This window comes from Mobula hypostoma, unplaced genomic scaffold (assembly GCF_963921235.1).
Source record: "Mobula hypostoma unplaced genomic scaffold, sMobHyp1.1 scaffold_137, whole genome shotgun sequence".
Classification (NCBI taxonomy): Eukaryota; Metazoa; Chordata; class Chondrichthyes; order Myliobatiformes; family Myliobatidae; genus Mobula; species Mobula hypostoma.
The window spans coordinates 189925-205446 of NW_026948205.1; the positions used below are offsets into that span (position 1 = coordinate 189925).

At 53.9% G+C, this 15522-nt stretch overlaps 1 protein-coding gene across 1 annotated transcript in view; it reads right to left on the reverse strand.

Annotated features, from left to right (window-relative positions):
* The window catches only part of LOC134341806 (tapasin-related protein-like), a 32108-nt gene that overhangs the window by 11404 nt on the left and 5182 nt on the right, over positions 1 to 15522 (reverse strand). The window contains exons 3-4 of the mRNA XM_063039744.1: positions 14346 to 14564; positions 6520 to 6855 (exon numbers count right to left, since the gene is read on the reverse strand). Coding sequence (XP_062895814.1) covers positions 6520 to 6855; positions 14346 to 14564 — 555 coding nt within the window. The remainder of the gene's footprint in view (positions 1 to 6519; positions 6856 to 14345; positions 14565 to 15522) is intronic.

A 15522-nucleotide genomic window follows, 5' to 3' on the forward strand; every position in this document is an offset into this window, starting at 1 on the left:
GAGATCTACACACTGACCGGTGTCTCTCAGCCCCTCTCCCTCAGGGGGAGATCTGTAAACTGACCGGTGTCTCTCAGCCCCTCTCTCTCAGGGGGAGATCTACACACTGACCGGTGTCTCTCAGTCCCTCTCTCTCTCAGGGGGGAGATCTGTACACTGACCGGTGTCTCTCAGTCCCTCTCTCTCAGGGGGAGATCTGTACACTGACCGGTGTCTCTCAGTCCCTCTCTCTCAGGGGGAGATCTGTACACTGACCGGTGTCTCTCAGTCCCTCTCTCTCAGGGGGAGATCTGTACACTGACCGGTGCCTCTCGTTCCCTCTCTCTCAGGGGGAGATCTGTACACTGACCGTTGTCTCTCAGTCCCTCTCTCTCAGGAGGAGATCTGTACACTGACCGGTGTCTCTTGGTCGCTCTCTCTCAGGGGGAGATCTGTAAACTGACCGGTGTCTCTCAGCCCCTCTCTCTCAGGGGGAGATCTGTACACTGACCGGTGTCTCTCAGTCCCTCTCTCCCAGGGGGAGATCTGTACACTGACCAGTGTCTCTCAGTCCCTCTCTCTCAGGGGGAGATCTGTACACTGACCGGTGCCTCTCGGTCCCTCTCTCTCAGGGGGAGATCTGTAAACTGACCGGTGTCTCTCAGTCCCTCTCTCCCAGGGGGAGATCTGTACACTGACCAGTGTCTCTCAGTCCCTCTCTCTCAGGGGGAGATCTGTACACTGACCGGTGTCTCTCAGTCCCTCTCTCTCAGGGGGAGATCTGTACACTGACCGGTGTCTCTCAGTCCCTCTCTCTCAGGGGGAGATCTGTACACTGACCGGTGTCTCTCGGTCGCTCTCTCTCAGGGGGAGATCTGTAAACTGACCGGTGTCTCTCAGCCCCTCTCCCTCAGGGGGAGATCTGTACACTGACCGGTGTCTCTCAGTCCCTCTCTCTCAGGGGGAGATCTGTACACTGACCGGTGTCTCTCAGTCCCTCTCTCTCAGGGGGAGATCTGTACACTTACCGGTGTCTCTCAGTCCCTCTCTCTCAGGGGGAGATCTGTACACTGACCGGTGTCTGTCAGCCCCTCTCTCTCAGGGGGAGATCTGTACACTGACCGGTGCCTCTCGTTCCCTCTCTCTCAGGGGGAGATCTGTACACTGACCGTATCTCTCAGTCCGTCTCTCTCAGGGGGAGATCTGTACACTGACCGGTGTCTCTCGGTCGCTCTCTCTCAGGGGGAGATCTGTAAACTGACCGGTGTCTCTCAGCCCCTCTCTCTCAGGGGGAGATCTGTACACTGACCGGTGTCTCTCAGTCCCTCTCTCTCAGGGGGAGATCTGTACACTGACCGGTGTCTCTCAGTCCCTCTCTCTCAGGGGGAGATCTGTACACTGACCGGTGCCTCTCGGTCCCTCTCTCTCAGGGGGAGATCTGTAAACTGACCGGTGTCTCTCAGTCCCTCTCTCTCAGGGGGAGATCTGTACACTGACCGGTGCCTCTCGGTCCCTCTCTCTCAGGGGGAGATCTGTACACTGACCGTTGTCTCTCAGTCCCTCTCTCTCAGGGGGAGATCTGTACACTGACCGGTGTCTCTCGGTCGCTCTATCTCAGGGGGAGATCTGCACACTGACTGGTGTCTCTCAGCCCCTCTCCCTCAGGGGAGATCTGTACACTGACCGGTGTCTCTCAGTCCCTCTCTCTCAGGGGGAGATCTGTACACTGACCGGTGTCTCTCAGTCCCTCTCTCTCAGGGGGAGATCTGTACACTTACCGGTGTCTCTCAGTCCCTCTCTCTCAGGGGGAGATCTGTACACTGACCGGTGTCTCTCAGCCCCTCTCTCTCAGGGGGAGATCTGTACACTGACCGGTGTCTCTCAGTCCCTCTCTCTCAGGGGGAGATCTGTACACTGACCAGTGCCTCTCGGTCCCTCTCTCTCAGGGGGAGATCTGTACACTGACCGGTGTCTCTCAGTCCCTCTCTCTCAGGGGGAGATCTGTACAATGACCGGTGTCTCTCAGTCCCTCTCTCTCAGGGGGAGATCTGTACACTGACCGGTGTCTCTCAGTCCCTCTCTCTCAGGGGGAGATCTGTACACTGACCGGTGTCTCTCAGCCCCTCTCTCTCAGGGGGAGATCTGTACACTGACTGGTGTCTCTCAGTCCCTCTCTCTCAGAGGGAGATCTGTACACTGACCGGTGTCTCTCAGTCCCTCTCTCTCAGGGGGAGATCTGTACACTGACCGGTGTCTATCAGTCCCTCTCTCTCAGGAGGAGATCTGTACACTGACCGGTGTCTGTCAGTCCCTCTCTCTCAGGGGGAGATCTGTACACTGACCGGTGTCTCTCAGTCCCTCTCTCTCAGGGGGAGATCTGTACACTGACCTGTGTCTCTCAGTTCCTCTCGCTCAGGGGGAGATCAGTACACTGTCCGGTGTCTCTCGGTCCCTCTCTCTCAGGGGTGATCTGTACACTGACCGGTGTCTGTCAGTCCCTCTCTCTCAGGGGAAGATCTGTACACTGACCGGTGTCTCTCAGTCCCTCTCTCTCAGGGGGAGATCTGTACACTGACCGGTGTCTGTCAGTCCCTCTCTCTCAGGGGGAGATCTGTACACTGACCGGTGTCTCTCAGTCCCTCTCTCTCAGGGGGAGATCTGTAAACTGACCGGTGTCTCTCGGTCCCTCTCTCTCAGGGGGAGATCTGTACACTGACCGGTGTCTCTCAGTCCCTCTCTCTCAGGGGGAGATCTGTACACTGACCGGTGTCTCTCAGTCCCTCTCTCTCAGGGGGAGATCTGTACACTGACCGGTGTCTCTCAGTCCCTCTCTCTCAGGGGGAGATCTGTACACTGACCGGTGTCTCTCAGCCCCTCTCTCTCAGGGGGAGATCTGTACACTGACCGGTGCCTCTCGGTCCCTCTCTCTCAGGGGGAGATCTGTACACTGACCGGTGTCTCTCAGTCCCTCTCTCTAAGGGGGAGATCTGTACACTGACCGGTGTCTCTCAGTCCCTCTCTCTCAGGGGGAGATCTGTACACTGACCGGTGTCTCTCAGTCCCTCTCTCTCAGGGGGAGATCTGTACACTGACCAGTGCCTCTCAGTCCCTCTCTCTCAGGGAGAGATCTGTACACTGACCCGTGTCTCTCAGTCCCTCTCTCTCAGGGGGAGATCTGTACACTGACCGGTGTCTCTCAGCCCCTCTCTCTCAGCGGGAGATCTGTACACTGACCGGTGTCTCTCAGTCCCTCTCTCTCAGGGGGAGATCTGTACACTGACCGGTGTCTCTCAGTCCCTCTCTCTCAGGGGGAGATCTGTACACTGACCGGTGTCGCTCAGTCCCTCTCTCTCAGGGGGAGATCTGTACACTGACCGGTGCCTCTCAGTCCCTCTCTCTCAGGGGGAGATCTGTACACTGACCGGTGTCTCTCAGCCCTCTCTCTCAGGGGGAGATCTGTACACTGACCGGTGTCTATCAGTCCCTCTCTCTCAGGGGGAGATCTGTACACTGACCGGTGTCTGTCAGTCCCTCTCTCTCAGGGGGAGATCTGTACACTGACCGGTGTCTCTCAGTCCCTCTCTCTCAGGGGGAGATCTGTACACTGACCTGTGTCTCTCAGTTCCTCTCTCTCAGGGGGAGATCTGTACACTGTCCGGTGTCTCTCGGTCCCTCTCTCTCAGGGGTGATCTGTACACTGACTGGCGTCTCTCAGTCCCTCTCTCTCTCAGGGGGAGATCTGTACACTGACCGGTGCCTCTCGGTCCCTCTCTCTCAGGGGGAGATCTGTACCCTGACCGGTGTCTCTCAGTCCTTCTCTCTCAGGGGAGATCAGTACACTGACCGGTGTCTCTCAGTCCCTCTCTCTCAGGGGGAGATCTGTACACTGACCGGTGTCTCTCAGTCCCTCTCTCTCAGGGGGATATCTGTACACTGACCGGTGTCTCTCAGTCCCTCTCTCTCAGGGGAAGATCTGTACACTGACCGGTGTCTCTCAGTCCCTCTCTCTCAGGGGGAGATCTGTACACTGACCGGTGTCTCTCAGTCCCTCTCTCTCAGGGGAGATCTGTACACTAACCGGTGTCTCTCAGTCCGTCTCTCTCAGGGGGAGATCTGTACACTGACCGGTGTCTCTCAGACCCTCTCTCTCAGGGGGAGATCTGTACACTGACCGGTGTCTCTCGGTCCCTCACTCTCCAAGGGAGATCGGTACACTGACCGGTGTCTCTCAGTCCCTCTCTCTCAGGGGGAAATCTTTACACTGACCGGTGTCTCTCAGTCCCTCTCTCTCAAGGGGAGATCTGTACACTGACCGGTGACTCTCAGTCCCTCTCTCTCAGGGGGAGATCTGTACACTGACCGGTGACTCTCAGTCCCTCTCTCTCAGGGGGAGATCTGTACACTGACCGGTGACTCTCAGTCCCTCTCTCTCAGGGGGAGATCTGTACACTGACCGGTGTCTCTCAGTCCCTCTCTCTGAGGGGGAGATCTGTACACTGACCGGTGTCTCTCAGCCCCTCTCTCTCAGGGGGAGATCTGTACACTGACCGGTGCCTCTCGGTCCCTCTCTCTCAGGGGGAGATCTGTACACTGACCGGTGTCTCTCAGTCCCTCTCTCTCAGGGGGAGATCTGTACACTGACCGGTGTCTCTCAGTCCCTCTCTCTCAGGGGGAGATCTGTACACTGACCGGTGTCTCTCAGTCCCTCTCTCTCAGGGGGAGATCTGTACACTGACCAGTGCCTCTCAGTCCCTCTCTCTCAGGGAGAGATCTGTACACTGACCCGTGTCTCTCAGTCCCTCTCTCTCAGGGGGAGATCTGTACACTGACCGGTGTCTCTCAGCCCCTCTCTCTCAGCGGGAGATCTGTACACTGACCGGTGTCTCTCAGTCCCTCTCTCTCAGCGGGCGATCTGTACACTGACCGGTGTCTCTCAGTCCCTCTCTCTCAGGGGGAGATCTGTACACTGACCGGTGCCTCTTGGTCCCTCTCTCTCAGGGGGAGATCTGTACACTGACCGGTGTCTCTCAGTCCCTCTCTCTCAGGGGGAGATCTGTACACTGACCGGTGTCTCTCAGTCCCTCTCTCTCAGGGGGAGATCTGTACACTGACCGGTGTCTCTCAGTCCCTCTCTCTCAGGGGGAGATCTGTACACTGACCGGTGTCTCTCAGTCCCTCTCTCTCAGGGGGAGATCTGTACACTGACCGGTGTCTCTCAGTCCCTCTCTCTCAGGGGGAGATCTGTACACTGACCGGTGTCGCTCAGTCCCTCTCTCTCAGGGGGAGATCTGTACACTGACCGGTGTCGCTCAGTCCCTCTCTCTCAGGGGGAGATCTGTACACTGACCGGTGCCTCTCAGTCCCTCTCTCTCAGGGGGAGATCTGTACACTGACCGGTGTCTATCAGTCCCCCTCTCTCAGGGGGAGATCTGTACACTGACCGGTGTCTGTCAGTCCCTCTCTCTCAGGGGGAGATCTGTACACTGACCGGTGTCTCTCAGTCCCTCTCTCTCAGGGGGAGATCTGTACACTGACCTGTGTCTCTCAGTTCCTCTCTCTCAGGGGGAGATCTGTACACTGTCCGGTGTCTCTCGGTCCCTCTCTCTCAGGGGTGATCTGTACACTGACCGGCGTCTCTCAGTCCCTCTCTCTCTCAGGGGGAGATCTGTACACTGACCGGTGCCTCTCGGTCCCTCTCTCTCAGGGGGAGATCTGTACCCTGACCGGTGTCTCTCAGTCCTTCTCTCTCAGGGGAGATCAGTACACTGACCGGTGTCTCTCAGTCCCTCTCTCTCAGGGGGAGATCTGTACACTGACCGGTGTCTCTCAGTCCCTCTCTCTCAGGGGGAGATCTGTACACTGACCGGTGTCTCTCAGTCCCTCTCTCTCAGGGGAAGATCTGTACACTGACCGGTGTCTCTCAGTCCCTCTCTCTCAGGGGGAGATCTGTACACTGACCGGTGTCTCTCAGTCACTCTCTCTCTCAGGGGGAGATCTGTACACTGACCGGTGTCTCTCAGTCCCTCTCTCTCAGGGGGAGATCTGTACACTGACCAGTGTCTCTCGGTCCCTCACTCTCCAAGGGAGATCGGTACACTGACCGGTGTCTCTCAGTCCCTCTCTCTCAGGGGGAAATCTTTACACTGACCGATGTCTCTCAGTCCCTCTCTCTCAGGGGGAGATCTGTACACTGACCGGTGACTCTCAGTCCCTCTCTCTCAGGGGGAGATCTGTACACTGACCGGTGACTCTCAGTCCCTCTCTCTCAGGGGGAGATCTGTACACTGACCGGTGACTCTCAGTCCCTCTCTCTCAGGGGGAGATCTGTACACTGACCGGTGTCTCTCAGTCCCTCTCTCTCAGGGGGAGATCTGTACACTGACCGGTGTCTCTCAGTCCCTCTCTCTCAGGGGGAGATCTGTACACTGACCGGTGTCTCTCAGTCCCTCTCTCTCAGGGGGAGATCTGTACACTGACCGGTGTCTCACAGTCAGGGGTAATGGGGGAGAAGCTCCCCTGTAATGGGGGTAATAGACTCACCCATGACCTCGATCAGGCTGGTCTGCTGGGCCTGCCCGTGCTCTCCCATCACAGCGCAGATGTAGGTGCCCTCCTCAGCGACCCCCACCCTGTCGAGTCGCAGGGAGAGCAGGCCCTCGGCCCGGGCCCGGTCCGTGTCCACGGAGGCCCCCTCGCCCTCCAGCCGGCCTTCCCCGCCCGAGAGGCTGTACAGCTGGCGGCCCGAGCCCTGGTGTTGCCTCCGCCACTCCGCCGAGAGCTGAGGGCCCCCGACCCCCTCCTGGGCGCAGTGAACCAGCACGGGGCTGCCCAGGCGGGTCCTGATCCTCGATGTCCGAGTGTAGACGAGGAACTCGGCTGCGGGAGGGTGGGGGTGAGAGAGAGAGGGGCGCAGGAGTCAGAGGCGAGGGGCGAACGCCTTTCCGCACCTTTAACGACCCCCCCTCCGCCCTTCCCCATTCCCGTATTCCAAACACCCCCTCCTCCCTTTTCGCGCCCTCCGTAAACCTTCCTCCCTCCCTTACCACCCTTCCTGCCGCCCGCCCTCCCTCTTTCACTGTCCCCACCCCTCCCATAAGAGCATAACTCGAAGTCGGCCACCTGTCCCGTCAACCCTGCCCCGCCATTCGATAAGGTCACGGCTGATCTAGCCACAGATTCACCTCCTCCTCCCTGCCTTTTCCCCCATAACCGTATAACAATCACAGCACGGAAACAGGCCATCTCGGCCCTTCTAGTCCGTGCCGAACTCTTCCTCTCACCTGGTCCCACTGACCTGCACTCGGCCCACAACCCTCCATTCCTCTCTTGTCCATATATCTGTCCAGTTTAACTTTAAACGACAACATCGAACCTGCCTCGACCACTTCTCGTTCCACACAGCTACCACTCTCTGAGTAAAGAAGTTCCCCCTCGTGTTACCCCTAACCTTTTGCCGTTTAAATTTCAACTCATGTCCTCTTGTCTGAATCTCCCCCACTCTCAATGGAAAAAGCCTATCCACGTCAACTCTATCTACCCCCTTCATAATTTTAAACACCTCTATCAAGTCCCCCCTCAACCTTCTACGCTCCTAACTTGTTCAACCTTTCTCTGTAACTTAGGAGATGAAACCCAGGCAACATTTTAGTAAATCTTCTCTGTACTCTCTCAATTTTATTGACATCTTTCCTTTAATTCGGTGACCAGAACTGCACACAATACTCCAAATTTGTCCTTACCAATGCCTTGTACAATTCCAACATTACATCCCAACTCCTATACTCAATGCTCTGGTTTATAAAGGCCAGCATACCAAAAGCTTTCTTCACCACCCTATCCACATGAGATTCCACCTTCAGGGAACTATGCACCATTATTCCTAGATCGCTCTGCTCTACTGCATTCTTCAATGCCCTACCATTTACCATTTAAAAACCCTTAATTTTTATATTTATATCGATGCACCGTAGAAAGCATTCTTCTAGGGTGCATCACAACCTGGTCTGGAAGTTGTCCTGTCCAAGACCGGAAGAAGCTGCAGAAGATCGTGAACACGGCCCAGCACATCACACAAACCAATCTTCCGTCCGTGGACTCACTTTACACCGCACGCTGTCGGAGCAGTGCTGCCAGGATAATCAAGGACACGACCCACCCAACCAATACACATTCCATCCCTCTTCCCTCCGGGAGAAGGCTCAGGAGCTTGAAGACTCGTACAGCCAGATTTGGGAACAGCTTCTGTCCAACTGTGATAAGACCGCTGAATGGATCCTGACCCGGATCTGGGCCGTACCCTCCAAATATCCAGACCTGCCTCTCGGTTTTTTTGCACTACCTTACCTCCCATTTTTCTATTTTCTATTTATGATTTATAATTTAAATTTTTCATGTTTACTATCGATTTGTAATCCAGGGAGTGGGAAGCGCAGAATCAAATATCGCTGTGATGATCGTACTTTCTAGTATCAATTGTTTGGCGACAATAAAGTATAAAGTATTTCCCCTCCTCTGCAAAAGTCCATCCAATCTTTTCTTAAATTATTTACTGAGGCAGCCTCCCCTGCTTCATGAGGGCGAAGAATTCCACAGATCCCCCACCCTCTGGGAAAAGCAGTTCCTCCCCGTCTCCGTCCCGACTCCACTCCCCCAATTCCTGAAGCTCTGTCCCCTAGTTCTCGTCTCAGCTGCCAGCGCGAACGACTTTCCTGCCCCTGCCTTATCTGCCCCTTCCACGACCTCATATGTTTCTGTAACATCTCCTCTCGTCCCTTCCGAATTCCAGCGAGCACGGTCCCAGCCGACCGAACTTCTCGTGCGTGATCCCTTCCTAATTCCATACGCCTCGGTCAAATCTGCCCCCTGCTCTCCCACGCCCCAGGGAACGAAGTCCGAACCCACTCCTGCAACTCGAGCCCCTGCAAGTTCCCCCTCACTCTCTCCCTGCGGGGCCTCACTCGCCTCGTTCTCGTCCCACCTGCCGAGCTGCCTTCCCTTCGCCTGTCCTCTCTGCCCATCCTGCACCCCTCTCTCCATAACATTGTCACTTCTCTCCCCCCCCCATCTCCATCGTCTCTTTCTCTCAACGCTCTTTCACTTTCCCTCTCTCTCTCTCTCTCTTTCACTGGAGGAGGGGAAGATGGCGCGACGACAGCACGCGCGGCCACTTCGCGCGGTGATGTCTGTTATCTGTCAAGTCGGGGACCGTGCACAATTCTGATTTGATGGAGACAGACGTGAGAGTACGGAGGAACATCTGGAAGATTTCTGAAATGCCCAGTTCACTGCCACTGCTACTGTGTGGTAACCAGAATCTCCAGAGCAGAAGGCCCCGAAATCCTCGGCTTTGCGTGTTTCAGCGGCCGGGGGGAGGTCGAAGGCACTCGCCAGAGGATGGCACTCGGGAGGCTGTATCGGGGAGGCTAGTCGGAGGCTCGAAGTTTTCGGACGGACGGACTCAGTGTTGGCTGTGGTCGGCTGCTTCCAAGGCATCGGCAAGTTGACGGTGCCTGGAGGTTTATGGCAGGGAGTTTCTCCCTTTTGCCGCCTGCTATCGGGGACTTGGGAGTCGATCGACTTGGGGACTTTTGAGACTTTATTTACCCTGCCCATGGTTTGTTCTTCATCAAATTATGGTATTGTTTTGCACTGCTGTAACTATATGTTATAATTATGTGGTTCTGTCAGTGTTAGTCTTTGGTTTGTCCTGTCAAGGACACGACCCACCCAGCCAACACACTTTTCGTCCCTCTTCCCTCCGGGAGAAGGCTCAGGAGCTTGAAGACTCGTACGGCCAGATTTGGGAACAGCTTCTTTCCGACTGTGATAAGACTGCTGAACGGATCCTGACCCGGATCTGGGCCGTCCCCTCCAAATATCCGGACCTGCCTCTCGGTTTTTTTGCACGACCTTTCTTTACATTTTTCTATTTATGATTTATAATTTAAATTTTTAATTTTTACTGTTTTTAGTATTTTTAATATTTAATATTTGTAATCCAGGGAGCGGGAAGTGCAGAATCAAATATCACTGTGATAATTGTACGTTCTATTATCAATTGTTTGGCGACAATAAAGTATTCTGTGATACCACTCGGGGGAAACATTGCATCATTTCTTAATGCATGTATGCATTTCTAAATGACAATAAAAGAGGACTGAGTGTCCTCATAATCTAATCTAATCTTTTGTCCCTCTTCCCCCCCCCACTTCTCTCTCCCCCTCCCTCACAGCTCTTTGCTTCATCCGACCCTTAACGGGGGCCGCGAGACACGGGCGGAACGAGGCCATTCGGCCCATCAAATGCGCCCTGTCATCCCATCATGTCTGATCCCAGATCCCCACTCAACCCCACACACACCGCCACCCCCCACCCCGGGTACTCCCGCCGTATCCTCTGATGCCCCGACCGATCGGGAAACCGACGGCCTTAAACACCAGACGTCCCGCCCTGCAAAGACCCATTTCAACGGGGGGGGGGCGGTCTCAAGCGGAAGCCTGGACCTCACAGCGGTCCCGGTCGACGAATTTGTTCGTCTCGCAAGGCGTCAGATTGGCAGGCGTTTTCGTGAGGCAGCTGACTTCTGAATTCTGTCTCAACGTGACGCACCACACTGAACGCCCTTCCCGCATCACGCCTAGAATCTGGCAGCACCGAAAGCTGGCAGAGCTCTCCCAATCTCAACTGCCCTGTGCTCACAGATCTTTTACTTCGGACAGCTTCCCACCCACCCCCCCCCCGCCCCAGAACTCATCAACCGGCAAACTTTTGTAGTTGGGCACCTGTCCTTCGAGGTGAGTTGAGACGTAATCTGCGACTCGCCCCAAACATGTCTTCTACGGTCATTTAACCCACCACGGGCAATAGGAAAGTCACCGTTTTGCAAACAGCGCAGCGAGCAACACTGTCGTTATCTTTGACCCCTATTAGGCAGGGGTACACTTTAGTGTAGTCCAGGGAGAAGTACGTTTTATATTTTTTTTAGATTATGAGGACACACAATCCTCTTTTATCGTCATTTAGTAATGCACGCATTAAGAAATGATACAATATTCCCCCCGGTGTGATATCACAGAAACAGAGGACAGACCGAGACTGCAAAAGTTAATGAAAACCACATAATTATAACATATAGTTACAACAGTGCAACAATACCGTAACTTAATGAAGAACAGGCCATGGGCACGGTGAAAAAAAAGTTCAAAGTCTCTCGAAAGTCCCAACGTCTCACGCAGACGGGAGAAGGAAGAAAGCTCTCCCTGCCATGCCCGACCACAGTCCGACTCGGAGTCGTCCGAAAACTTCGAGCCTCCGATCAGCCCTCCGACACCGGGTACCGAACACCAGAGTTTGCCATCGAACCGTCGGTTATAATCGATACCCGTACCTGGCTGGAAGCCCGACAAGAGTTCATTCGGTACCGGAGCAGAATTAGGCCATTTGGCCCATCAAGTCTTCTCCACCATTTTATCATGGCTGATCCATATATAACCATATAAACAATTACAGCACGGAAACAGGCCATCTTGGCCCTTCAAGTCCGTGCCGAACTCTTACTCTCACCTAGTCCCACCGACCTGCACTCAGCCCATAACCCTCCATTCCTTTCCTGTCCATATATCTGTCCAATTTAACTTCAAACAACAACATCGAACCTGCCTCGACCACTTCTGCTGGAAGCTCGTTCCACACAGCTACCACTCTCTGAGTAAAGAAGTTCCCCCTCGTGTTACCCCTAAACTTTTGTCCTCCAATTCTCAACCCATGCCCCCTTGTTTGAATCTTCCCCACTCTCAATGGAAAGAGCCTATCCACGTCAACTCTATCTATCCCCCTCATAATTTTAAACACCTCTATCATGTCCCCCCCTCAACCTTCTACGCTCCAAAGAATAAAGACCCAACTTGTTCAACCTTTCTCTGTAACTTCGGAGATGAAACCCAGGCAACATTTTAGTAAACCTCCTCTGTACTCTCTCAATTTTGTTGACATCTTTCCTATAATTCGGTGACCAGAACTGTACACAATACTCCACATTTGGTCTCACCAATGCCTTGTACAATTTCAACATTACATCCCAACTCCTATACTCAATGCTCTGGTTTATAAAAGCCAGCAAACCAAAAGCTTTCTTCACCACCCTATCCACATGAGATTCCACCTTCAGGGAACTATGCACCATTATTCCTAGATCCCTCAGTTCTACTGCATTCTTCAATGCCCTACCATTTACCATGTATGTCCTATTTTGATTAGTCCTACCAAAATGTAGCACCTCACATTTATCAGCATTAAACTCCATCTGCCATCTTTCAGCCCACTCTTCCAACTGTCCTAAATCTCTCTGCAAGTTTTGAAAACCTGCTTCATTATCCACAACTCCACCTATCTGAGTATCATCTGCATACTTACTAAACCAATTTACCACCCCGTCATCTAGATCATTAATATATATTACAAACAACATTGGACCCGGTACAGATCCCTGAGGCACACCACTACACATTGTCCTCCAATCTGCCACACCGATACACAATGTTCCTCTGTGCTTCTCACATCTGTCTCCATCAAGTCAGAATTGTGCACAGCATCCTACTTACAAATACGATATCATTTCACCGGAGAGCTGCGTCGCGCTGCCCTCTTCTCCTCCCGCCGGAAAACTCTGGAAAACTGCTGCTGGACACTAAACTGAACTGATGGACAATGAAAGAGAGAGAGAGGGAGAGGGAGAGGTTGACTGTAAAGCCCGCCCACAGAGAAAGATGATAGGTCTACTTAGCACAAAGAGAGACCAATCAGGATGCTCTCTCTGTCACTCTCTCGTTATGTGTCTCTCTCTCTCTCTCTCTCGCTCTCAAAAAAAAATTGATTTCCGGGATATTGTACATAATTTGCGGGCGTCAGGGAGCCGCTATCAATAGGCGGGAGACCCCTGGAACTTCCGGGAGAGGTGGGATGTCTGAGATATTACCCACAGACTTGGCCTCCACCGCAATCCGTGCCAGAGCGTTCCACAGATTCACCGCTCTCCGGCTAAAAAAAAAAAATCCCCCTCACCTCCGTTCCAAAAGGGCCACCCCCCAATTTCGAAGCTGCGCCCTCCCCTCCAGTTCCAGTTGCCCCCCCCCTCCACCACCACCACGGGAGACGTCCCTGCCCGCATCCACCCCAGCTAGTCCTGTCAACATTCATAGAACATACAATAGTACGGCACATTACAGGCCCTTCGGCCCACAATGTTGTGCCGACCCCCAAACCCTGCCTCCCATATAAGCCCCCACCTTAAATTCCTCCATATACCTGTCTCGTAGTCTCTTAAACTTCACTAGTGTATCTGCGTCCACCACTGACTCAGGCAGTGTATTTCACGCACCAACTACTCTCTGAGTAAAAAACCTTCCTCTAATATCCCCCTTGAACTTCCCACCCCTCACCTTAAAGCCAGGTCCTCTTGTATTGAGCAGTGGTGCCCTGGGGAAGAGGCGCTGGCTATCCACTCTATCTATTCCTCTTATTATCTTGTACACATCTATCATGTCTCCTCTCATCCTCCTTCTCTCCAAAGAGTAAAGCCCTAGCTCCCTTAATCTCTGATCATAATGCATACTTTCTAAACCAGGCAGCACCCTGGTAAATCTCCTCTGTACCCTTTCCAATGCTTCCACATCCTTCCTATAGTGAGGTGACCAGAACTAGACACAGTACTCCAAGTGTGGCCTAACCAGAGTTTTAAAGAGCTGCATCATTACATCGCGACTCTTAAACTCTATCCCTCGACTTATGAAAGCTAACACCCCATAAGCTTTCTTAACTACCCTATCCACCTGTGAGGCAACTTTCAGGGATCTGTGGACATGTACCCCCAGATCCCTCTGCTCCTCCACACTACCAAGTATCCTGCCATTTACTTTGTACTCTGCCTTGGAGTTTGTCCTTCCAAAGTGTACCACCTCACACTTCTCCAGGTTGAACTCCATCTGCCACTTCTCAGCCCACTTCTGCATCCTATCAATGTCTCTCTGCAATCTTCCACAACCCTCTACACTGTCCACAACACCACCAACCTTTGTGTTGTCTGCAAACTTGACACTTGGTACTGCAAAGTTCGGTAGGGTTTCAACGAGATACCTTCTCCCGCCTCCTCCTTCTAAAATTCGAGCGCGTGCAGGCCCGAAGCTGCCGAACACTCCTGTGTTAACCCCTTCATTGCCAGAATCTTCCTCAGGACTCTCTCCCCCTGGCAACACATCCTTTCTGAAATGCGGGGCCTAAATCTGTGGACAATACTCCCAGGTGTGGCCTGACTGGTGTCTCATCCCTCCCTCCCGCTCCACCTCCACGGGACCCCATCTCCGAGTCGTTACCTGCAGTTGGAACCACCCTGGCGGCCTCACCCCGGCCCACCAGCATCAGCGTCATGCCCAGGTTGGAGCTGGGGAGCTGCAGGCTGGCCAGGTACCTGCGGTCGGCCCCCGGTTCCCCGTCACCGTCCTCCGGCAGGGCCCCGACCTCGCACTCGATCTGCTCCCCGGCGCAGTCGGCGTGCAGCCAGGTGTCTCCCTCCGGGATCGACAGGCCGGAAGCTGAGCGGAGAGAGAGAGACAGGGAGAGAGGCCGTGAGACAGGAGGAGAGGGGAGAGAGAGAGAGAGAGTGTGAGACAGAGAGAGAGGAGAGAGAGAATGTGAGACAGAGAGAGTGGAGAGACAGTGTGAGACAGGAGGAGAAGGGAGAGAGAGTGTGAGACAGAGGGAGGGGAGAGAGAGTGTGAGAAAGAGAGAGAGGAGGGAGAGAATGTGAGACAGAGAGAGTGGAGAGAGAAAGTGTGAGACAGGAGGAGAAGGGAGAGAGAGAGTGTGAGATGGAGAGAGAAGAGAGAGAGAATGTGAGAGAGAGAGTGTGAGGCAGAGGGAGAGAGAGAGAATGTGAGACAGAGGGAGAGAGAGAGTGTGAGACAGAGAGAGAGAGAATGTGAGACAGAGGGAGAGAGAGAGTGTGAGACAGAGAGAGAGAATGTGAGACAGAGGGAGAGAGAGAGTGTGAGACAGAGAGAGAGAATGTGAGACAGAGGGAGAGAGAGAGTGTGAGACAGAGGGAGAGAGAGAGTGTGAGGCAGAGGGAGAGAGAGAGAATGTGAGACAGAGAGAGAGAGAGTGTGAGACAGAGAGAGAGAGTGTGAGGCAGAGGGAGAGAGAGAGAATGTGAGACAGAGGGAGAGAGAGAGTGTGAGACAGAGAGAGGGGAGAGAGAGTGTGAGACAGAGAGAGAGAATGTGAGACAGAGGGAGAGAGAGAGTGTGAGACAGAGAGAGAGAATGTGAGACAGAGGGAGAGAGAGAGTGTGAGACAGAGGGAGAGAGAGAGTGTGAGGCAGAGGGAGAGAGAGAGAATGTGAGACAGAGAGAGAGAGAGTGTGAGACAGAGAGAGAGAGAGTGTGAGGCAGAGGGAGAGAGAGAGAATGTGAGACAGAGGGAGAGAGAGAGAATGTGAGACAGAGAGAGAGAGAGAATGTGAGACAGAGGGAGAGAGAGAGAGTGTGAGAC